This window comes from Pelodiscus sinensis, chromosome 14 (genome assembly GCF_052426305.1).
Source record: "Pelodiscus sinensis isolate ZL-2025 chromosome 14, ASM5242630v1, whole genome shotgun sequence".
Classification (NCBI taxonomy): domain Eukaryota; kingdom Metazoa; phylum Chordata; order Testudines; family Trionychidae; genus Pelodiscus; species Pelodiscus sinensis.
In genome coordinates this window covers 43,679,829-43,703,195 of record NC_143065.1, presented here as the reverse complement: position 1 = coordinate 43,703,195, position 23,367 = coordinate 43,679,829, and the positions used below count along the sequence as shown (strand labels likewise).

Genomic DNA, 23,367 nt, shown 5'->3' with positions numbered 1-23,367 from the left:
GAGTTAGGGATTGCCACACCAAGGCCAGGTCTACACTGGTGAGGGAAATCGATGCAAGATACGCAACTCCATCTACATACATTGCATAGCTGGAGTCAATGTACCATGCACCGATTTTTCTGGCATGGCTCCTCAGTGGGAGGTCAACGGGAGAAATGCTTGTGACAGCAAGTAGTACCAGCGCCAACAGGGGCACCTTCAGCGTTCGATTTAGCAGGTCCTTACTAGACCTGCTAAATTGAACCCCGGAGGATTGATCATCAAAGTGTTGATCCTTCAGCAAGTGGAAACGTGACCTGAAGCATTTATACTGGGCAGAAGCAGAACATTTTTTTAGCCCCTTTACTTAGCTATTCTCTTCTGGGAATTTCCTGTGACTGTACCACTCTAAACAATGGTAAACACTGGACATTTCTGTGTCCACTGATCACTTTCTAGGGGCAATTTTCTCAAGGCTTAGCTATTTGAGTTTTCTGTAGTGTTCCAACATTGGCTGTGTCTAAACTACATGGCTCCATCGATGAAGCCATGTAGATGAGGGTTGTAGGCAAAGGGAAATGAAGCTGCGATTTAAATAATCGCGGCTTCATTTAAATTTACATGGCTGCCGCGCTGAGCGGACAAACAGCTGATCAGCTGTTTGTCCGCTCAGCGCGCTAGTCTGGACGCTCCCGCACCGACCTGAAAGCCCTTTACTGACATCCCCATTATGCCTCGTAGGATGAGGTTTACCGGGGATGTCGATTAAAGGCTTTCATTTCGACAGAGGAGCGTCCAGACTAGCGCGCTGAGCCGACAAACAGCTGATCAGCTGTTTGTCAGCTCAGCGCGGCAGCCATGTAAATTTAAATGAATCCGCGATGATTTAAATCGCGGCTTCATTTCCCTTTGCCAAAAAAACAAATCTACATGGCTCCGTTGACGGAGCCATGTAGTTTAGACGTACCCATTGAATATGATGTAAATTTTGGGACAGTGCTGGATTTTTTTCCTCTGTCCTGGAAGCAAGGAGTGCTGGGCCGTTGGCACCAATGGACGGCTAAGCGAACTCTGGGAACTGGCATGTGGTCCGTTCCATTAAAAGGCCAATCATGTGGAAGGCCAGGTATAGAATTACCAATGATGTGGCCACATTTTCAGTGTTACGTCATGTTGTGATGTATTTCTTGAACTCTTAGGGTATGTCTACACTACCCTCCTAGTTCGAACTAGCGGGGTAATGTAGGCATACCGCACTTGCAAATGAAGCCCGGGATTTGAATTTCCCGAGCTTCATTTGCATAAGCCGGGTGCCGCCATTTTTAAATCCCGGCTCGTTCGAACCCCGTGCCGCGCGGCTACACGCGGCACGGACTAGGTAGTTTGGACTAGGTTTCCTAGTCTGAACTACCGTTACTCCTCGTGGAATGAGGAGGTATTGTCATCTTTGTTTGAGAGGTTCCAGAAATACAGAGGCTGTTTAGTACTCTTGGCAACTTTTACACACTAAGATACAGGGCAAATGTTATATTGATTATTGCTCTTTCTTCCCCCCTCACTGGAAATGATTCACTGCAAACAAGTAGCTGGAGAAATCGGCACTTTCTGCAGAAGTTCATTAAGAGAAAACAAAGTGGTTAGCGGAGTCCGACCAAGATTGCTTTGCAAACTGACAATGGGATTCATATTTCTCGGTGAGGTCTGGTAAAGTATTTGTAATGGAATCATAGAAATGTAGGCCTGGAAAAGATGTTGGGAGTTCATCAAGTCCAGTCCCTTGTTGCACTGAGGCAGGGCCAAGTCAAGCTCTGAAAGTTTCCAAGATTGTCCTTCCATGTTTCACATTAGACAATGTTGTCATGAGAGTTTTTCTGGCCAGAACTCACATTAATATGCCTGATTTTTACTAGGGGGAGGGGGTACGTCTCTGTTGCACAAACAGATGGGCTAGTCAGAGCAGTGCTAGCATAGGTCATGGTTACTTTCTGGAGACTTTAGTAAGATGGAATCTCTCCTTTTGAACGAATCGTATTGGCCTCTGTCGGAAACGGTCCCCGGAGCAGCAATATCTTATCATGAAAACCCTTCCCAATAACGTCTTGGATGCCAGTTGCAGTCCGCATGTGGACCTGCCCCTCAGCTAAAAACACACTTTGTGTAAACAGCTCACAGTTATCGTTTCTGGAGAAAGGACTCCAGGGAACATTCCTAGCTTTGTCATGTTTGGCTGCCGGGTAGCAATCAGACTCACCATGCGAGAGGCCGGTTGGGTGGAGCTGGTGGTCCCCCTTTTCTGGAGAATTTAGATGATGACAACAATTAATGGTTCCTCCTCTCAAAGCCAGTTGACAGCAAGAAAATTGCAGCCTCGTTTATCCAGTAACTGGAAGCAAATTCTGGATTTCTCTGTCCATGTCTCAGAAGACCTAACTTTGGAGGGAGGTGGAGAAATGCTGGACAGTCCGTTCTGCAGAATGCCTGGCTAGCTGGGTAGCCTGGAAGAGTTCAGAACTAAGCATGGTGTAGCCGGGAGTGCAGGTAAAATGGGTCCAGTTAAAGGGCGGTGTAGGGGAAAACCAGGGTGGTTCTTGGAGGTTAGTGCCCTCTCTGAGATAGGGCCAGATTCTGCCACCCTTGCAGTGAGAACTAGCCTATTTGGCTACGTTCTGGGCCAGCCCTTCTTGGCACAGTGATTCTGGCCAATGGGAACTGTGGGGACAATGCCTGCCTACAAGTGGTTGTTGGCCATGTGGAGACACCTGTTCCCCACCACCATCAAACCTCAGCCCCCTTCTGCACCGTAACTCTGACCCTACCCCTGCACCTCCAACCCTCTCCTGCATCCTAACTCCCTCCAGGACCCCACCCCCCAACCCCGAGTCTCCTCTCAACCCAATGTCCTGCCCCAAGCCCCCTCCCACACTCCAATCCCTTGACTGCAGCCTGGGACCCCCTGCCTCTCAAACGCCTCATACCCAGCTGAACCCCACAGCCCACACTTGCAGTCAGAGCCCTCACCCCCACCCCATATCCCCCTTCCAGCTTCAACCCCAAACCCCTCTTCCACATACTGATCCCACAAATTGAATATGAGTCAGCAGTGTGATGCTGTTGCAAAGAAAGCAAACACGATTCTGGGCTGCATTAACAGGTGTGTTGTGAGCCAGACTCGAGAAGTCATTCTTGTGCTCTACTCTGCGCTGCTTAGGCCTCAGTTGGAGTATTGTGTCCAGTTCTGGGCACCACATTTCAAGACAGATGTGGAGAAATTGGAGAGGGTCCAGAGAAGAGCAACAAGAATGATTAAAGGTCTAGAGAACATGGCTTATGAGGGAAGACTGAAGGATTTGGGTTTGTTTAGTTTAGAAAAGAGAAGATTGAGGGGGGGACATGATAGCCATTTTCAGGTATCTAAAAGGGTTTCATAAGGAGGAGGGAGAAAACTTGTTCATCTTTGCTTCTTGTTCTATCCCCATGGGCTTAAACTGCAGAAAGGGAGGTTTAGGTTGGACATTAGGAAAAAATTCCTACCTGTTAGGGTGGTTAAACACTGGAATAAATTACCCAGGGAACTTGTGGAATCTCTATCTCTGGAGATATTTAAGAGTAGGTTAGATGAATGTCTATCAGGGATGGTCTAGACAGTATTTGGTCCTGCCATGAGTGCAGGGGACTGGACTCGATGACCTCTCGAGGTCCCTTCCAGTCCTAGTATTCTATGAATTTTGGCATTTGTCCTTATTGATTTTCATCTGATTTACCTCAGACCATATTTCTAGTTTGTCCAGATCATATTGAATTATGACCCTCTCCTCCAAACCACTTGCAACCCATCCCAGCTTGGTGTCCTCTGCAAATTTTATAAGTGTATTCTTTATGCCATTATCTAAATTGTTGATGAAGATATTGAACAGAACCAGTCCCCAAACTGATCTCTGCAGAATCCCACTCATCATGTCATTGCAGCACAACTATGAACTGTGTGTAACTACTCTCTGGGAATGGTTAGCTAACCAGTTATGTGCCCACCTTATCGTAGCTCCGTCTAGGTTCTGTTTCCCTTGTTAATTGATAAGAAGGTCATGTGAGACTCTATCAGATGCTTTATTAAAGTCTAGGTATACCACATCTACCGCTTCCCCCTTAACCACAAGGCTTGTTATCCTATCAAAGAATGCAAAGTAGAGAGACAGGCTGGGTGAAGTAATAGTTTTTATTGGACTAACTTCTGTTGGGAAGAGAGACGCTTCAAGCCATGTGGAGTTCTTCATCAGGTCCCTTTTGGCTCAAAAGCTTTTCTCTGTCTCTAACAGAAGTCCAATAAAAGCTATTACCTCACCTACTTTTTCTCTCTAATATTCTGAGACCAACCTGGTGAGTGAGATAGTAAGATATTATTTGTGGCTTTTCCCATACAACTGAATAAATGCATAGATTTGCTGGTTGATAACACTGAAGTTCCCAGGGGGGCTTTTCTTGCTGATCAGCAGCAACCAGAAGTCCTTCTCTGAGCACCTTGTTCAGTAAAATAGAAACATCCTTAGATGTATGCACATACTTTACTTCTTGTGTGTAATCTTGCTACCCTCACAACATGTAAAGATAAGCAAGCATGTAAGTCCTTGAAAAACCGTGGATTTACTATGGAACATTTTACCAGACTGCGTCAAATACACATGCCTCTAAACCACAAAGTCTGCTGTTCTTTGATCCTTAACGGGATCATGGATTGCTATGTTGCATTTTTTGTTCAAATTGAATAGTTCTAATCTGCTTCATTTATCAGTACTTCAGCTAGACTGTGGTTAAATTTCCTGCGTCCTTGTGTATAATTATATATTTTCATACTTTCCTCTGTTTTGTGACTCCCCAAAAATAATTATTTAAAAATCCTATACTCTAAAAAAGAAAAACAGTGTTTCCCCTCCGCTGTTGATCTCCTTTGAAATTCTGATTTTTGTCTAGATCTGATCAGGGGAGAGGCAGGTGGGACATTCAGGAAGCAAACGGAAAATGTTTAATTTTATCAAAAAGCATGTCGTGTCTGGACAGAACCAGATGCAAGCAAATCTGAAGAGCGTGCACACAGTTGAAATGTGTTGGGTTTTGCTGCTGCTTTGATCTCCGATCAAGGCATTCCTTCTCTCCAATCAGGAGTCCCCAAATGTACATTTTCTGCTGGAAAAAGTGGAAAGAAACTGTCCCAAATGTTCTGCATCAGCCAAGCGTCTAGAGCAAATCTTGGCTCCTTTCTTCAGACCCTGAACCCGGCTTGAACAGTATCCAGTAGCCTGAGATAAGAGTCCGACATCTGAGCTAATTTCAAAAGGTTGTGGATTGATATGAAGTGGGGTGGGAGGAAGGAATTAAGGCTTTATCGTCTCCATCTGCAGCTTATAAGGACTGGTTTGCTATAGATGGAACAACCCTTTCAGAATCTCATTTATCAGAAACCCAACCCTTTTTTGCTGCCTGTCATTGTCATTTACCAGAGGCCTGGGGAATACTAAGGGAGAAAGTTGACCTAAGATACACAGCTCCAGCTACAAAAATAGCATCGCTGCAGTCGACATACCTTAGGTTGAATTTACACTGCAGGAGGTCAATGGGAGAAACTCTCATAAGGACATAAGAATGGCCAGACTGGGTCAGATCCAAGGTCCATCTAGCCCAGTGTCCTGTCTGCCGACAGTGACCAATGCCAGATGCCCCAGAGGGAGTGAACAGAAAAGGGAATCATCCCTCTCCTGTCATCCATTTCCAGCCCCTGACAAACAGAGGTTAGGGACGACATCATCCCTGCTCATCTTGTCTAGTAAGTATTGATGGACCTAACCTCCATGAATGTATCTAATTATTTTTGGAACCCTGTTTAAAGTCCTGGTCTTCCCAACATCCTCTGGCAAGGAGTTCCACGGGTTGACTCTGTGCTGCGTGAAGAAAAACGTCCTTTTGTTTGTTTTTAAACCTGCTACCTATTAATTTCATTTGGTGACCCCTACTTCTCTCCCAGCAACTTCCATTCCTCTTTGCACCTCGGTGGAGTACCAGAATCGACAGGGGCATCATCATCAGTCGATTTAGCAGGTCCTTATTAGACCCACTAAATCAAACCCCAGGAGATCGACCTCTGAGTAACAGGAGACAATGCCAAAGATCCAGCCATGCAAATGGTAAATCTGGTAGCGAGATTGGTTCTTCAGGGCTTCTTTTTGCAGATCAAGCATTGGCCTCTGGGATCCAATCCAGCTGAAAAATGAACGTATGTATTTATACAGGAGGGGGGGAAGTGTACAGCAGCCGTGCACATGATCTTATAGCTCAGATGCTGCTCAGACCCCACTGATTTGCATTCACATCAGGGCCGGATTAAGAGGGGGACTAGCCAGGCAGCTGCCTCTTAGAGCTGCCATTAGGCGTTGTGCGCCCAAGCGCTTCACGCCCCATCGCTGTTGTACGGTGTGCAGTGCACCGGGGGGCCAGCCTAGCCCAGCACAGACTCCGCCCCCAGAATGCCTATTGTAGGCCTACTGGGGGCAGAGTGTTTCTGCCCTGAGCACCTGCCCTCCTTGTGCTCTGGGCCAGGGAGGCTGGGGCAGCACGCCGTCTCCCTCTCTGTGGTGCTGGGGGGGCACCTTGGCTCCCATGATGGCAGAGCCTGGACAGAAGGGGCAGGGTTGGGGGTGGGGGTTGGGGCTTACCTTCCCCAGCCCTACTTTCACCCACTGCCCGTGCCTCCGAGAACGCCTCACGAGATTCGCGCTTGACAGACGGTAAAGGCAAAGGCTCGGACCGAGGCCTGGTGTAACTCTCCGGTGGCCAGCAGGCCCGTCGCCGCCGCGGCTCTCGACATCAGCTCTTTCCTCTTGCCATCCGAAAAGATTCTTCACTGTGGGGAGAAATCCTCTCTCCTTGGCCGTGCCCGGACAGTGACTCCTGCCATTGCTGCCCAGGCTGGGGCATCTGAACGTGAAGCCTGAGGGGGGAGAGGCCCCAGCAGGCCGGGCTGCCAGAGTCGATGCTCTGCACAACGTTGCCCTCTCTCCAGTCGTCTCAGGCTGTACCTCCTACAAGTTGAGCTTGTCCCTCCCACTCCTTCCCAATGAGCGGCTTCTGGCAGGGAGCGGGGAAAGGCTGGGGAGAAGTGGACGCTTTTTTCAGAGGAAGGCTACCACTCTGGCTCAGTGCCTCAAGCGGATGGTAGGGGTAGGGTACCACAAGCCTCTACCACTCACATGGACTTCTACAGAGGGCTCTTTGTAGCCTGGGCGCTCAGCCTCCTACCAGGTAAGCTCCCTCTCCCCTCTCCCAGCTGCTGGACTCTGGGAAGCGTCTCTCAGGGCTGACGGCAGCTTTTAAAAGGGGGGGAACTGCTTTTTGCTTATGTTGGCAACTGAAGGGCAAACACCCTGAGAGAACCACCCTGTAAAAGGGCTACAGTAAACAAGGAGGGGTCGAGGAGGGGACTTTTCCTCCAGCATCGGAAGGGGATAAAATCTTTCGGCTCCCGAGGGCTGACTGGAAAGGAAGGCGAGAGAACTCTCTTTCGGTAAAGCTGTCGCCGCTCCTCATCTGGGTTGCAGTCGCATGTGGGATTCGTTTACTTTTTTTTTCTTCCGTGAGGAGAAAATGCTCTAAAATGAAAAGGCAGCCTCGCCGGCAGTGCTAAGTTTGGGCTGTGGTTGGCCGTGGATTTGTCGGCAGCACCAAAGGGGGCCGGGCACGGGGAAAGCATTGGGGCGAAATAACCATGGGGGGGGGGGCCGAGTGTGGAGGTGCTCGTTTCATTTTAAGATGTGAGTTTGCAGCCTTCCTATCTGGCTCCGTGCGTGGCTGCATGAGCCGTATTGGGTTACAAGGATGGGGCGGGGGGGGGGGGGGAGATCTGTGTTGGCCCCTTGCCTGCGAGGTTTAAGTTCAGTTGTTAACAGAAAGCAAGTCTCCACAGTAGCCAGTTTTGCTGCAATTAGCCAGCTTTGCATCCACAGCCCTACCTCAGAAGCCAACGGGTCTGCGGCTCGGCTTTGCACTGTAAAACAAAAGGAAACCTTTCTCCCAGCTTTTTTACGGCTAATGAAATGCTGCACCTCGCTACGATGCTATGAGCCACGCCGGGCTCGCTGGTGCCGCTGTAAGCACTTCTAAACATCCTGTGAGGGGGGCGGTGTATCTACTTCTGCTAATTGCCCTATTGCTTGATAATCTCAGGGCAGCCACCATGAAGCTGCCTTTCTTTGCCTAATAGAGAACATGTGTCTACGCCGTGCCCAGGGACAAAACGCGGTGCGCTTTGCACAGCGCTCAAAGTGAGAGCCGAGAGGTTTGCACTTTGGACAGCATTCTGTGGTTACTTGCTGCATTGTGGAGAGATTATTTCTTGTCGTTCTTTTCAGCAAACGGTGGACTTGCCTTTGAAAATAGGTGGATCAAGTTGCCCTGATGCTTGGATGCGAGGGACTGTACTTAAAACTGTGCTTACGTGTGCTTTGCAGACTGCAGCGTGAACGCCTTAGGGAGATCACGTTATAGACTTGGGTTGATTCTATATTTTTAGACAGCACTTATGAAACACTGTAAACTTTTTTGGATCTTGGCCTGCAGGCCACACACAAACTTGAACCTGGCTATTCCGCTCCACGTGTTCTCCCCGTGCCATAGTGACATCTGCTGGTGAGGACGGAACTCCATTAGTACAGACCTCTGCGCTAAACCGTTTGGGTGTGTCTGCATGGCACCCTTGACTCGAGATAAGATACGTGATTTGCACTGCACATCTTATCTCATTTGCATATCTTATCTCGAATCTCTTTTTTGAAATGGCTTCTTTTGAAATGTGGCGCATCTACACAGCGCCAAATTTCAAACTAACGTGCTATTTCAAGACATCCCTGAATCCTCGTGGAAAGAGGGTTACTGGGATGCTGAAATAGCACGTCCATTATTTTGAAAAATATTTCGAAATAACGGGCAGCTTGTGTAGATGCGGGGTAGGTATTTTGAGATATCTCTGGTAACCCGAAATAGCCATGCAGTGTAGATGTGTACCCTTTAATGTTTGTGCAAACGGGCAACAACAACAAGAATTGAAATGGCCAAGGTCAATATTTAACACTTACAGCGTCTGATGGTGGCTTCATCCGGTACTCTTATGTCTTGTCTTCCAGCCAACCAAAGGATTGGAAACTAAAGATGGCATTTTGATCTTTTTGTATGAAGGGACATTTGACTTTGTGCATCAAGCACACACAACCATGACCAAACTTCAGTCACACCTGTGGAGTAGGGGCAACAGGCTGGGGGTGAAGCTATAGGTGGAACCAAATCAAAGTATGCATCTGTGGAAATAATCCTTCTAGCCCCATAGCCGGTTGTCCCAGGCTCACAACAGGAGAGTTGCGTCATGACCGATGTCCTAGTGTGTGAATGACTTGATGTGGTGCCTTCCTAGGACCGAAAGAAAGTTGCCGTATCAGACCTACTTTGTCCCGTCCCCCTATTAAAGAGACTGTTTTCAGGCATAGCTGGTGTGTGTAAATTCTAAGATTTATGATCTTGTAAAGAATTCCACACAACATACAACAGGTTGAACCTCTCTAGTCCAGCACTTTCTGGTCTGGCAACATCCATAGTCCGGCATTATTTTAATTAGCTGGATGTCCACTTATCCATTTCCCGGAGTCCCATAAAGTTTGTTTACAGCCACCAGTCCTGGCGCTCAGTGTTCTGTGCTGTTGTTTAGCTCTGATTTACCACTCAATGTCCTCTAACAGCTCAGTAAGCCATGGAAGTGTTGGTGATGCTGCTAGACAACATTAACTTCCCATGGTCTGGCAAATCCGCTGGTTTGACACGGGTCAGGTCCCATGGGTGCTAGACTAGAGATGTTCAATCTGTATCTTGTGCACAAGCAAACTGAGTTTGGTGAACTGTGATAACCCATCATGAACCATTACTTCTTATCTGGATCCATGGAGAGCTAGTCTTAGAGCGCACAAACAATGACACCTCCTTCTCAGATGTTTAGATGTTCCTAATTACTTCAGTGGGACAAGGATCGGGTCCTTATGGTTACTAACTTTGTGGGTAAAGTGTTGCAAATGGTTTCATAGAAATGGCTTATTAAAGGACCTGTTGGTCTCAGTGGAGTCAGGGTGTTTGGAGTCAACGGATCATGTGGTGGATCACTTACAATGCGACTTGCTGCAAGAGGAGGAAGTTGTGTGAATTGGCAACACCTCCAGCTCCGAAACAAAGCCCCGTTTGAAGAAAACCAAGGGTGCCTTTCCCTTGTGACAGAGTGTAGAAAATACCCTCAGAGCTGTCACCGCTCCATCTAGCATGCTGGCATCTGGCTGGTTGGATCTGTATGGAGCATCACTGGACTAGTAGTAGGTTGGGGAGAAGCCTGAAGCTAGATGGTAACCTTTGGCAGCACGGTGGTAGCACTGCTGATAAACCCTGTCCTGTTACGGGCTGGTTTTGTCGTGTAGCCAGATGTTCATGGGAGAATAGGATGAAACCCCCAAACTCATTTTGCCTTGTGTCCTAAGCTGAGTTCACCTAGGACATTAAGGGGGTTAGGTCGCTAGGCAGACAAAACAGTCTAATATGTTGCACCACCCAGTCCCCATGCTGAGTTATTTCACGATGAAAGATTTAGTCAAACTTTATTTTTTGATTTTCCACTTCTCCCTTTACCTCAATTTTCTATTAATCCGGGTGGTTAGAATGCCAAGGGAGGTGGTGGAATCTCCATCACTGGAATATTTAAGAGCAGGTTGGACAGACATCGCTCAGGGATCGTCTAGCCGGTGCTTGGTCCTGCCGAGAGGGCAGGGGACTGGAGTCGTCGACCTCATGAGATCCCTTTCAGTTCTAGGCTTCTGTGCCAGGAAGGCTCCGTCTCCACTGACGTGGGAACTGTGCTCTGTGTGACTGTGTCAAAACATCATTGTCCTATTGAGGTTCCAGATCATTTCCCCGAAGTTTGCTCCAGCGTAGCTGGGGGCTTGTCTCCATTACATCACCCCGCTGGGCTTGCAGAAGATGTTGAGATCTGTTAGCTGATAGGACGCTGACCCCAAAGTTGTGGTCAGGACAGATCCTACTCCCCACATTAGCCTGTGGCATGTTCTGAAACGTTTAACCAGCCATGATGGTGAACATGGTTCTCTTTGGTCTACCTCACCCACAAGATCATGGTGAGTCATGTCATTTAACGCAACTGTCCCCAGTGGGGATCAAACACACTGAGAGTACATCTACACTGCCCGGCTATTTCGGGATACCAGAGGTATCCCGAAATAGCTATCCAGCAGCTACACAAACCGCCCATTATTTCAAAATATTTTTCAAAATAATGGGCATGCTGTTTCGGCATCCCGGTAACCCTTGTTCCACAAGGGGTAAGGGATGTCTCGAAATAGCACGTTATTTTGAAATTTGGTGCTGTGTATATGCCAAATTTCAAAACCAACCATTTTGAAATAAAATGCGCAATTTACCTAGCACAAATGATGTCTTATTTCAAGTTTCGGCTGCAGTGGAGACGCACCCTAAGGTTGTTCGTGCTGATGAGGCTTGGGGAATTAGTCTGTTCTTTGGCGTGGGTGGCACGGGGAACCTGCTAGGGACAGAAATGTTGCTGAGTTGGTGTTGGACCCCAAATGCTATAGGAGACCTTGTGTGTTCTTCTGTCTCTGCTAGTGCAGCTAGCGCTCACTGAAGAGGGAGAATTTCTATTGTTCATGAATATGCAATCCCTGTGCTATCAGGAATGACATTCTCTTGGCTCAGCCTAAAATACAGCAACTTCTCTTCTGCTGCTTTTTGAAGGCCTAACTGGAAGGTGCTCCTAGAGTCAACGACCTGTGACTGCTTCCTGCCCATTTTGTGGGGTATCCATGAATGCTACAGAGCATGAATTTGTAGTTAGAGATCTTGTGCCTAGCCTTGCTGTCCTGTTTTCAGTCAGACCCAGGTGAGCCTGTACAAGGAAAACTCACTTTGTTTCCTAATCCTACATTAGCTCAGTGGTTTGAGCATTGGCTTGCTATACTTTGGGTTGTGAGTTTGAGCCTTGCAGAGACCATTTGAAGCAAAAATTTATCAGGGATGTAACTTGGTCCTGCTGTAAAGGCAGTGGACTGGACTTGATCATAGAATAATAGGACTGGAAGGGACCTCAAGAGGTCATTGAGTCCATCCCCCTGCCCTCAAGGCAGGACCAAGCTCCGTCTACACCATCCCTGACAGATGTCTGTCTAACCTGTTCTTAAATATCTCCAGAGAGGGAGATTCCACCACCTCCCTTGGCAATTTATTCCAATATTTGACCACCCTGACAGTTAGGAATTTTTTCCTAATGTCCAATCTAAACCTCCCCTGCTGCACTTTAAGCCCATTACTCCTTGTCCTGTCCTCAGAAACCAAGAGGAACAAATTTTCTCCTTCCTCCTTGTGACACCCTTTTAGATATTTGAAAACCGCTATCATGTCCCCCCTTAATCTTCTTTTTTCCAAACTAAACAAGCCCAGTTCATGAAGCCTGGCTTCATAGGTCATGTTCTCTAAACCTTTAATCATTCTTGTCGCTCTTCTCTGGACCCTTTCCAATTTCTCCACATCTTTCTTGAAATGTGGTGCCCAGAACTGGACACAGTACTCCAGCTGAGGCCTAACTAGTGCAGAGTAGAGCGGCAGAATGACTTCACGAGTTTTGCTTGATGATCCTTCAAGGTCCCCTTCCAGTTCTAGAAGATAGGCAATCTTTATTTATTTATGATGGACAATCTTGTTGAAGAGTTAGAGCAGGGCTACTCAACATGCGGCCTGTGGGCCCGTTTGTTTGCGGCTCTCGGAGCAGTTTGGGTTTACGCAGGGCTCAACACGCAGCCCGCAGGTAGAATCCTTTGAATGTGGCCTCTACTGGGAACATGCTCCACAACAGCGAATCAGTATAATGATCTTCTGTTGAGATGTGTTTAGAGGTGTAGCGAGGTTGTTATGCACCCGGAGGCAACTTCCCCCCGGCCTTTCCTCTCTATGCCTCTGTATGGCTACGTCTACACTGGCAGCTTCTTGCGCAAGAACTCTTTTGCGGAAGAGATCTTGTGCAAAAACTCTTTGACAAGAGGGCGTCTACACTGGCATGTGTTTTTGCGCAAGAGATGTGCTTTTGTGCATGAGCATCCATAGCAGTGTAGACACTGCCTTCCACAAGAAAGCTCCGATGGCCATTTTAACCATAGGGGCTTCTTGCGCAAGAAATTCATGTTGCTTGTCTACACTGCCCTCTTCTGGAAGAGCTTTTGCGCAAGAGGGCTTATTCCTCATGGGGAGAGGAATAACTCTTCCGGAAGAAGCCCTGTTTTACAATGCTATACTATAAATTTACTTCTGGAAGATCGCTCGTGCAGTGTAGACAGCCGGCAAGTTTTTGCGGAAGAAAGGCTGTTCTTCAGCAAGAAGATGCCAGGGTAGACATAGCCTATGTTTTAGTAGTTACATTCCTCGACTGTCATTGCTCACTAAAAGTGCTGTCATTATGGGTGGAAATTGGGTAAATGTTGCATTTTATTATCAGCAGAACTGACTTAAATGGGGCCTGCATGTTGTGTAGTCTTGCCTTAATCTTTGTATTCATGCCTGTCAGTGTGAAAGAAGCAGTTTTCATCGATATTTGCATATATACACAACCACACTTAAGTTGCGGCCCTCAGCATGTGCTGTGAATATCATTGGCTGTGTCTAAACTACATGGCTCCATTGACGGAGCCTGTAGATTAGGGTTGTAGGCAAAGGGAAATGAAGCGGAGATTTAAATAATCGCGGCTTCATTTAAATTTAAATGGCTGCCGTGCTGTGCCGATAAACAGCTGATCAGCTGTTTGTCGGCTCAGCGTGCTAGTCTGGATGCTCTGCAGTCGACATCAAACCCTTTTTCAACCACCCCATTATTCCTCGTGGGATGAGGTTTACCAGGGCAGTTGACAAAGAGCTTTGATGTCGGCAGGGGAGCGTCCAGACTAGCGTGCTGAGCGTCCAGACTAGCGCGCTGAGCTGACAAACAGCTGATCAGCTGTTTGTCGGCTCAGCACATCAGCCATTTAAATTTAAATGAAGCGGCGATTATTTAAATCTCCGCTTCATTTCCCTTTGCCCAATAAACAAATCTACGTGGCTCCGTTGACGGAGCCATGGAGTGTAGACATACCCATTGTGGCCTCCAGGGCTTCCAAAATTGAATAGCCCTGAGCTAGAGTTTGGGAGCTTCAGCCTTTTCGGCCTGTAGATTTGCAAGTTGTGCAGGAGCTTGTTTCACTTTCGGCTGGCAAAACTCATGGGTGAATTTCATACGTTCAAGGTTTTATTTCACCTGGGGGCTGAAATGGCTGGGTTTGCTGCAAGGTGATAAATTCTAGCCCTGTAATTTCTAGATGTCACGATAGTCATTGTTGGGGGATTCACGGTCGTGGGTTTCTAAGTTTTCTCCCAAGGTTAGGATTTAGTAGCATCGACCACACATACGTATTGTCATCAGAGAGATGCCGCCCCTCAAATGTGGGCTTTAATGAGTGGGTAGGACCCAGAAGTGAAAATAGTCCATGCGGTGGAGAATCCCAGGCCAGGACATTTGACCTCAGAATGCACCAGGTTTTGGTGCAAATGGGAACTCCCTGGCTGCCACATGCACAGCCCTCGTCTCCACGGTGCAGGGAAGTCCCCTGGATCCGTGGGAGCCAAGCTGGCGTCCCGCCCGGCTCACGTGGTTCCAATTCGGATCTTCAGAAGAGCTTCCTTTTGCTCCTTTCAATTTGTCACTGTCCAGAATCCTCCTCCTTGGAATCAGGCTGCATCTGCTGCCACAGCCAACGTGGGGGACCCTCTCCTAGGGAAAAATCCACAGTAGGGCCCTGGGGGAAGAAAACGCCAGCAGGGTCCCCAGTTACTATCAGAAGTCCTCACTCCCACCCCGAGTGGGCAATTATGCAATCTCCTCCCCCCAATGGGATGTCTGCGTGAAGCAACAGCCCTTGTGTCCTCTCGCCCTGGCATCGGAGATATTTCAGGCGCCGCAGGGGCAACCCTTCCTACTGGCTATCCCCTGGCTGTGACGGGGGGGTGTTGCTAATGGGGGGTAGGGAGACCGTGTATCCCCGCTTTCACACCACAACCGTTCTGCTAGTAACCTCCTTGCTGAGCAAACCCCGCAGGCTTTGCGGGTGGTACAGGGATCGTTAGCTGCCATGGGGCAGCCCCTAAAACTGACCCAATCTTGCCTTCCTGGTCTGTGAGCCACTGAAAAGTAAGCTGAGACTTCCTGGTTTCCTACCACCCCTAGGCAAAGGTAGGATAGTGTAGTGGAGAGAGTGATAGATGGGGACATGGAAGAGAGAGATTTAATTCCCTGCAGTGCCACTGACTTCCCATGTGTCCTTGGGCAAGTCACTTAGTCTCTGCATGCCTCCATCTGCATAATGGGAGTAACAGCACTTCCCTCCCACCGTAGAAGGCTTTGGTGAGAACAAATGTATTAAAGGATTGTGAGGTGCTCAGATACTATAGTAAAGAGGGTCACGTAAGCACTTGAGAGAGAGATTCGAATTGCATGTCTCCTCTCTTGGTCTGTTCTATTAGGAATTCTGCTCTGTGAAGCTCTCAGACACAGGGGGTGTGCCTACACAGCACCCTGACCTCGAAATAAGGGACACAATTTTCACTGTGCAAATTGCATAGCTTGTTTTGAGAATTTCAAAATAGCTTATTTAGAAATTTGGCACTGTCTACACAATGCCCAATTTTGAAATAAAGCGCTATTCCAACAAACCCTGCACCCTCGTGGAATGAGAGTTACAGGGATGCCAGAATAGCACACCTGTTATTTTGAAATCTATTTTGAAATAACAGGCGTGTTTAAAGATGTAGAATTGCTATTTGGGGATCCTTCCAGGGTCCAGACGTAGCCCTGCTGTCTAGATATAGCAGGGGGAATAGACCTAGAGCAGACAGAACCATTTCAGCATTGTGTGTTCCTTTCGGGTATGTCTACACCGCAGCGTTATTCCAAAATCACAAAGTGCGCATCTACACAGCAAGCCTTTATTTCGAAATAATGTCGAGCGGGAGGACTTCTTTCTCCGACTTCTGTAACCTTCATTTCATGAGGAGTAAGGGAAGTTGAAGGAAGAGTGCTCTTCCTTCAATTTCCTGCTGTGTAGACAGTGCCAAAAACCGAATTAAGCTGTTTTGACTTCAGCTACGCCATTGATGTAGCTGCAGCCACGCAGCTTAATTCGACTTCTGTCCTGTGTGTAGACATACGCCAAGAAGAAAGTTCCTTCTGCCAGCAAATGCAAAGCTCCAGTAAGAAAGGAATAGAAACAGAGGGAGAACTGAGGGGTTTTGTCAGGAGAGTGCTTTCTTTCCAAGAAAATGATCACTTTCCTCCTCAGTGTAGTTTCCCAAACAATATTTTTCTTTTGCATGCTTGGGCTAAGGAATATCAGGCATTTATACTAAACAAACTCCAGGGCGGACAGGAGATATTTGAGGCTTCCGGTTTTGGCAGCATTGCAAGCTAAACTTGTGGGCTACTTGGTCACTTATTTATGACCGTGATGTCACTTCTGACAAGAAAATAAGACGTGGTTCTTCAGATTAACTGTCTCCTTGACAACCTTTTACAAGGTATGTTTTTGTAATTTAAGCCAGTTTGAACAGTCTCCGATTTTTTTTTTTTGCCTTAAATGCTCTGTTCAACATCTGCCTACATTTTTGAACTGCTTTTCCTCCAGTAGATGACGAATTCCACTAACTTTGCCATCTATTTTCTAAATCTTTCCTCCAAGTCATTTTTTTGGTTTTTTGCCCCAGATGTCTCCTCAGCCGCTCACTAAAACTAGACACATCTATGAACCAGGGATGTAAACGAGTAGTTGACTATACAATTAACCAATAAGTCTAGGCTTACCGGTTAATCTTGTCGACTACTCGCCTTTCCCCTCTCCCCTTGCTGCCTCTGTATCGGAGGCAGCAAGGAGTGGGAGGAAGCAGGAGCAGGTGATGGAGGGGTAGCTGGCTTAAAAACCGGTTTCCCACCAGCACTGGCTCCGTGGTGCTACCTGCCCCGCCCTGCACTGCTGCTTCTGTCGGGGGCGTGGGGTTGGCCCAGAGGAGGCTGCCACAAAGCAGCCTCTGCCCGCGGCAAATCCAGACTTGCTGAAGACAGAAGCTGGTCTGTGGGAGGTGGTTTTTAAACTGGCTGCCCTCATGGAGTGACTTCCTCCTGGCACCCACACTGCTGCCTCTGACAGTGAGGCAGCAGCGCGAGGTGGCAGAGACTCCTCGGGAGTGGGGCCAGATTGCACCCCCGGGGCCGCCAGCCCCACCCCCGGGGACTATAGAATAGTCAAGTAGCCACTAAGAATTCATGTGGTTACTCGACTTTTCAGTGAACCGATATTTGACATCCCTGCTATGAACCTGAGAGGTCCCTGGGCTGGGTTGATAGCAAGTACCATCACTGAAATGCAGCTCCCCCTGTTGGCAGGGAAGACTCAACTAGCCCGACAGAGTTGAGAGGGAACGTATGTTGGCCTGGGGTACTGGGCCACACCCCTTCTCTTACAAAAGTGGGCTCTGAAGTCAATGGGATTTTTGACCTTGACATCAGCGTCCCAAAAAGCCATTCAGGGCCTCTGTCCGGACGCCTGTGGCTGAAAGAAACCTTCACGCAGGGAAAGCCGCCCAGTGCTCGCCTGGGAAAGGGTGAAGAGCTGAGCTGACCCGCTCAGCCAGTGCGGGAATCTGAGACTGCAAGGAACCTAGGCAGGGCTATCCCATGCCTAGGATGGCTCGGGGCACCTGCCCCAGGCCTTGCACTTTGAGGGGGCCGCACAATGGCCGCCTGGACACAACAGTCTCCCGTGTTGCCGTTAGCCGCGTGGCAGTGAGGCCCAGGGTGGCCTGGGGGGTTGAGTGGAGCTGACCGCAAGGGCTGGGCCCTCCCTCACTCCCCACAGCAGCAGGAGCCACAGGAAGTGGGGAGACCCCGCACCCTGCTCCGTCCCACTGCTTTCTCCCAGCCAGGTCACTCCGTTTCGCGGCGGCGGCAGGAAGCAGAGGGCTCTGCCTAGCACCCGCCCGCTCCACTCTGCTCGCCCTAGCGACACTGGGCCCAGGGGATGGCCCTGAACCTTGGCATTCCCAACCAGATGCTCCTGCCTCTAAACATCCCCTGTGGTGTTTGCTCTTGTCTTGCCATTGTCAATGATTCCTCTCAAGCAGAGGAGACTTCCTACCTGCTGCCAATATGTCCTCCCGGTCCCGCCTCATTGTCAGCAATGGTGCGTGGGGTGGAATAAGCAGAGGGGGAGGAATTTGGGGAGTCTTCGGGAAGCAAGAAATACATATTCTTTGACTGAATGAACCGTGTGCCGGTCTTGGGGATAAGAGCTGAAATCACGTCTAATATTCCAGGATTGATCCTGCCTCTCGGAAGTCTATGGGAGTTTGCGTCGACTCATATGGGAACAGAAGCAAGTCCCATATAGGACATCTCCCCTAAACGCTTTCCTACCCGCGCACACACGCTCTCACCTGAGTTCTGGGAGCGGGGGGTTTAGGCTCTCTAGAGGTTGATTCTACTTTCACTCTGAGTAATTAGGAGACGGGTAAAATCTTTTCAGTGCCCCTAGTCCTCCAATGCCTTCCCACAATTTCCCCCTGTGTGCCCAGGACAGCCAAGTTTACCAACAGTTCCCTGGGAAGAACTCCTAGGATGAGTCTATGCAGAAAGGCTAAACTCAAAATAAGATCTGCAACGTGAGCTACACTAATTGCATTGTTTCAGTCGAAATAGCTTATTTCGAATTTGAGCACATCTGCCCTGCACTCATTTCGAAATAGAGCACTCGTCCCCCGACTTCCCTTCCTCCTCGTACAATGCGGTGTACAGAAATCGGAGACAGAAGCCTGTTATTTCAGATTTATTTCCAAAGAATGGGCTTGCTGTGTGGACGCGCACGACGTTATTTCAGAATAACGTCCATTAGTCCGAAATAACGCTGCTGTGTAGACAGACCCTTAGAATGGTTCTTCTAACCACAGCACAAAGAGCATGAAGGGGATGGAGGGCCAATGTGAGCTCTCCAGTGCTGATGGGGAGCAGGGGGTGGAGCCCAAAGTCCAGAACCCCAGGGGCTGGATCCAGGCAAGCCAGGGACGGCAGGTTACCTGGATCCCCGACCTCGACTTAAGGGCAGGGTTTGGCTGTGCCAGGACAATGGGATGTTCCTGGAATGGGATTGATTCTCTTTTCTGAGAAGCACCAGGCAGGTGAAAGGGGCTGGCTGCGGGTGCCGCCACCCCACACTTGTTAGGGAGAGCGGGGGAGGGGCCGAAGCCATTCCCCCTTTCTCAGGGAGCGAGGGGAAAGTGCAGAGTTTGCTGCATCCTTCACTGGCTGAGGAGCGTGGATGGCTCCTTGACGGGGACTGGAAGGGGAAGAGCAAGCAACCTGGTACAAACTGGGGCAGGGTTTCTCCCCTTCCCCACCTGCCCCCCTGCCCACTCCCTTCCCCAGAGCCCCACCTTACCCCCAACTCTGACTCCTGCACTCCCAGTCCTCTGCCCTGAACCCCTCCTCTCCTGCACCCCCTATAGCCTCAGCACCCTACCCTGAGCCCCTCACAGCCCCAAATCCCTGCCCTGACTCCTGCACCTCCCACTTCCCCACCCCCTGCCTTGGGCCTCCCCACACCCTGACACTCCCCAATCCTCTGTCTTGAGCCCTCTCCACTCCACACTTGTCTTGCAGTAATGTTGTATCACTCCCCCTGCCCCCAATCTCCTGCCCTGACCACGTCTCCCCCCCCCACACACACACACACAGGGGACTGCAATTGACTATCACCCATTTTTGTTAAAACGTAGCAAATGTAAGAGTTTATAGGGATGAAGAAAAAAATACATTTGCTGGTATTCTTGTTTTAAAAAAATACTAGAAACATTTTAACAATCCCTTTAAGAACTCCAAAACAAAGTAACTTCATAAAAATAACACTATTTCTGAAAAATATGATTTAAATGAAGCATGTATACTTCCCTTTTGGTTTCCAAAAAACCCTAAACCCTTAATGGAGTTAAGGACCAAGCAGTGCTGGGTACATCTGCTAGTAATAATATAATTCAGGAAAAAGATTCCATACTATACCAGTCTCCGGGAAGGTGACTCATGCGGCATTATTATATTAGTCTTCCGCAGAATGTGTGTATCCTCAAGTTACACCCTTAATGCCTCCTTTTGATACCCTGCTAGTTTACAAGTAAAAGGTATTGCATAGATCATCTGAAACGAGACTGAACTAGCGAGCATTTTTCTGGCGTCGTGGAATACCCAAAGACGGCATGAAAGAACTTCCTAGCTTTGCACTAAAATACAACCATACGTCTTGTCCCCTTCCTTTGGGCCATTTCAATGCCGGCCCATGTGAGGAATTCCCTTTCTGTTGCTTTGGGAAAGCACTCACTGGTCCTGATCTTAACAACATCCCTGTTTGCTCAAGCCAAAACTTACTTCAGTCAATGCAAAGAGTTATGGGATACTTGGCATAAAGGGAGCAGGGTGATTAAAAACTCATAGGGCAGTTCAAGCTATATCATTGCTAGAATCCTAGAACACTAGAACTGGAATGGACCTCGAGAGGTCATCGAGTCCAGTCCCCTGCTCTCATGGCAGGACCAAGCACCGTCTAGATCATCCTTCATAGATGTTTGTTTAACCTGCTATAATATTGGTGCTCAGTGCTATTGGTGCTTAATGTGTGTCGATAGATAGATAATCCATACAGGTTAAACGCTCTAGTCCGGCAACGTGTGTGGTCTGGCAACGTCTGTGGTCTGGCATGATTTCAGTTAGCTGGATGCCCACTTACCATGAGTGTGGCCAGGTTTCCCGCGGTCCCATAAAGTTTATTTACAACCACCAGTCCTGGCTCCCAGTGTTCTGTGCTGTTATTTAGCTCTAATTTACCCCTCACTGTCTTCTCAGAGCCCAGTTAGCAGTGGAAGTGTCGGTGATGCTGCTAGACAATATTGACCTCCCGTGGTCTGGTAAATTCGCTGGTTCAGCACCAGTCAGGTCCCGAGGGTGCTAGACTAGACAGGTTCATATTATGAATATGAAATGCATAGATGCTACTCAGCATCTATTAGTCAATATTCTGAAGTAAAGACCTACTCTAAATGTCTCCCTAGCACTTTTCCCGTGAGCAAGAAGTTGAACCCAGTGACCCTGGGGCCTGCTTTGTGCCCCTTGAAAACTGCCATTCACCCCAAAAGTTGGTACAGTTCAGTGGCATGAGACCTAGAGCCCCTTTTGTCATGTTACTGGATGTTAGGAAAGCAGCCAGATCACTGCTGTGCCCATGGGGTGGGGTGTTTGCCCCAAAAGTGGTACAAAGGGGGTCATGTGAGGTGCAAATGATTCTGTATATGCTATTCATGTGATTGTATAATGTCTGTATGTGAAGTTATAAGCATGTATTCTCTGTGGATACTGAATATTTCTCTGTATGTGGTTGAGCAATGGGCGAAGAAGCTCAGCCTATGGACATGCTAATGAGCAAGTCTCCATGGAACAATAGCCCTCTATAGGGCAAGGACACACCTCGGCTACGTCTAGACTGGCATGATTTTCCGGAAATGCTTTTAATGGAAAAGTTTTCCGTTCAAAGCATTTTCGGAAAAGCGTGTCTAGATTGGCAGGACACTTTTCCGGAAAAGCGTCCGTGGCCAATCTAGACGCACTTTTCCGCAAAAAAGCCCCGATCACCATTTTCGCGATCTGGGCTTTTTTGCGGAAAACAGTACTGTGCTGTCTACACTGGCCCTTTTGCGCAAAAATCTTTCGGAAAAAGACTTTTGCCCGAACAGGAGCAGCATAGTATTTCCAGAAAAGCACTGATAATCTTACATGAGATCGTCAGTGCTTTTCTGGAAATTCAAGCGGCCAGTGTAGACAGCTGGCAAGTTTTTTCCGAAAAGCTGCTGATTTTGCGGAAAAACTTGCCAGTCTAGACACAGCCCTCAAGAATAATGACTGATACCTAAGGGCTACCAGCAGGGAACACAGGGATAGGCCACTGACCAGGTGACCTGCTGCAACCAAGAAGAGACGAGGAAGGGGGTATATAGGGGCCATGTGGCGTCCTCCATTTGGTGCTCAGCTCAGCTCTTCATCCCAGATGCAGCATTGCAGGGAGCAACAAGCCGGAAAGAACTTTGGACCCATCCTGACATAGGATGTACACCAAGGACTTTTAAGCCAGTAGTTATAATATCTCCGCTGCAAGCCTGCATCGAGAACTGGGAGATGCGATGCATGTAATGTATGAGACTTTAACAACCTTACTCTCATGCTTTTCTTTCTTTCTTTCAGTAATAAACCTTTAGATGGTAGATTCTAAAGGACTGGCTCAACGTGATCTTGTGGGTAAGGTCCAGTGTGTAAATTGACCTGGGATCTGTGGCTGGTTTCTTGGAACCGGACTGAACTTGTCTGGGGATGGTGAGACAGGATTCTAAAACACCTCACCTGTGTATTAGGCCCGGGGCCATCTGGGGTACGGATATTGCTGGGGTGTCAGCGGGGTTTTGCTCGTGAGGCTTTTGGCTGGGCGGGCAGGCAGCTGAAGCGCTCTTTGGGACTGGTTTGTGGCCTATTTGGGAAGGTCTCCAGTCTGGAGGCTAAAGAGAGCCCTGAATTTGAGCAATTGGCCCTGAGTGGACGCCCTTGGCTGTGCCCAGACCCGTCCTGGTCCGTCATAGTGGCGTAGTCGGCAGGATCCACAGATCTTGATCAGTTGAGCTTTGGATCAGGACCCCACGCTGTCTACATTTGATTTTTGGTGTTGGGAGTTTGGTTGGTTAAAGAGCCGCTGCACTGAGCCAGAGACTATATGAGAGTCTGGGCAAAAGGACGTTGAAGGATCTGCGCTCGGGGAGAGGCATTGCCTTTAGCAAGAAAGCCTCTAAACTAGAACTGGAATGGTTGTTAGTAGCCAAAGAAGCTGCAGAAAGAAAGCAGAAGACCGAGGAAGAAATTGCTATAAGAAAGCAGGAGCTGGATTAGGAGCTTGAAAAGAAAAAGGCAGAACATGCGGAGAGCATGGCAGAGAGAGCCAGAGAAGTCAGACAAGCTGAGGAGGAAGCCGCCAGACTTCAGCTTAAGAAAGTGGCAGAATGAATGGCAAGCCTTGAACTTCAGCTTAAGAGAATCAAAGATCAAAAGGGACTGTATCCTCCTGGGAATTCGATGTATAACCATGTGGGTATGTGGGGTGATTATAATCAGGCTGATGTTGTAACACAGTCCCAAAGCATGTA

The 23,367-nt window shown here is 48.4% G+C and overlaps 1 protein-coding gene across 3 annotated transcripts in view; it reads left to right on the top strand.

The window, feature by feature from the left end:
- The window catches only part of ITGA11 (integrin subunit alpha 11), a 180,721-nt gene that overhangs the window by 10,363 nt on the left and 146,991 nt on the right, over positions 1-23,367 (top strand). For 2 of the 3 annotated variants that reach the window (XM_075896851.2, XM_075896853.2), the window contains exon 1: positions 7,047-7,266. The exons of the other annotated variant lie outside the window; for it this stretch is intronic. In XM_075896851.2, the coding sequence (XP_075752966.2) occupies positions 7,215-7,266 (52 nt within the window). In that variant the 5' untranslated portion in view covers positions 7,047-7,214. Of the gene's footprint in view, positions 1-7,046; positions 7,267-23,367 lie in introns of those variants that run through there. 3 annotated transcript variants of the gene reach the window in all.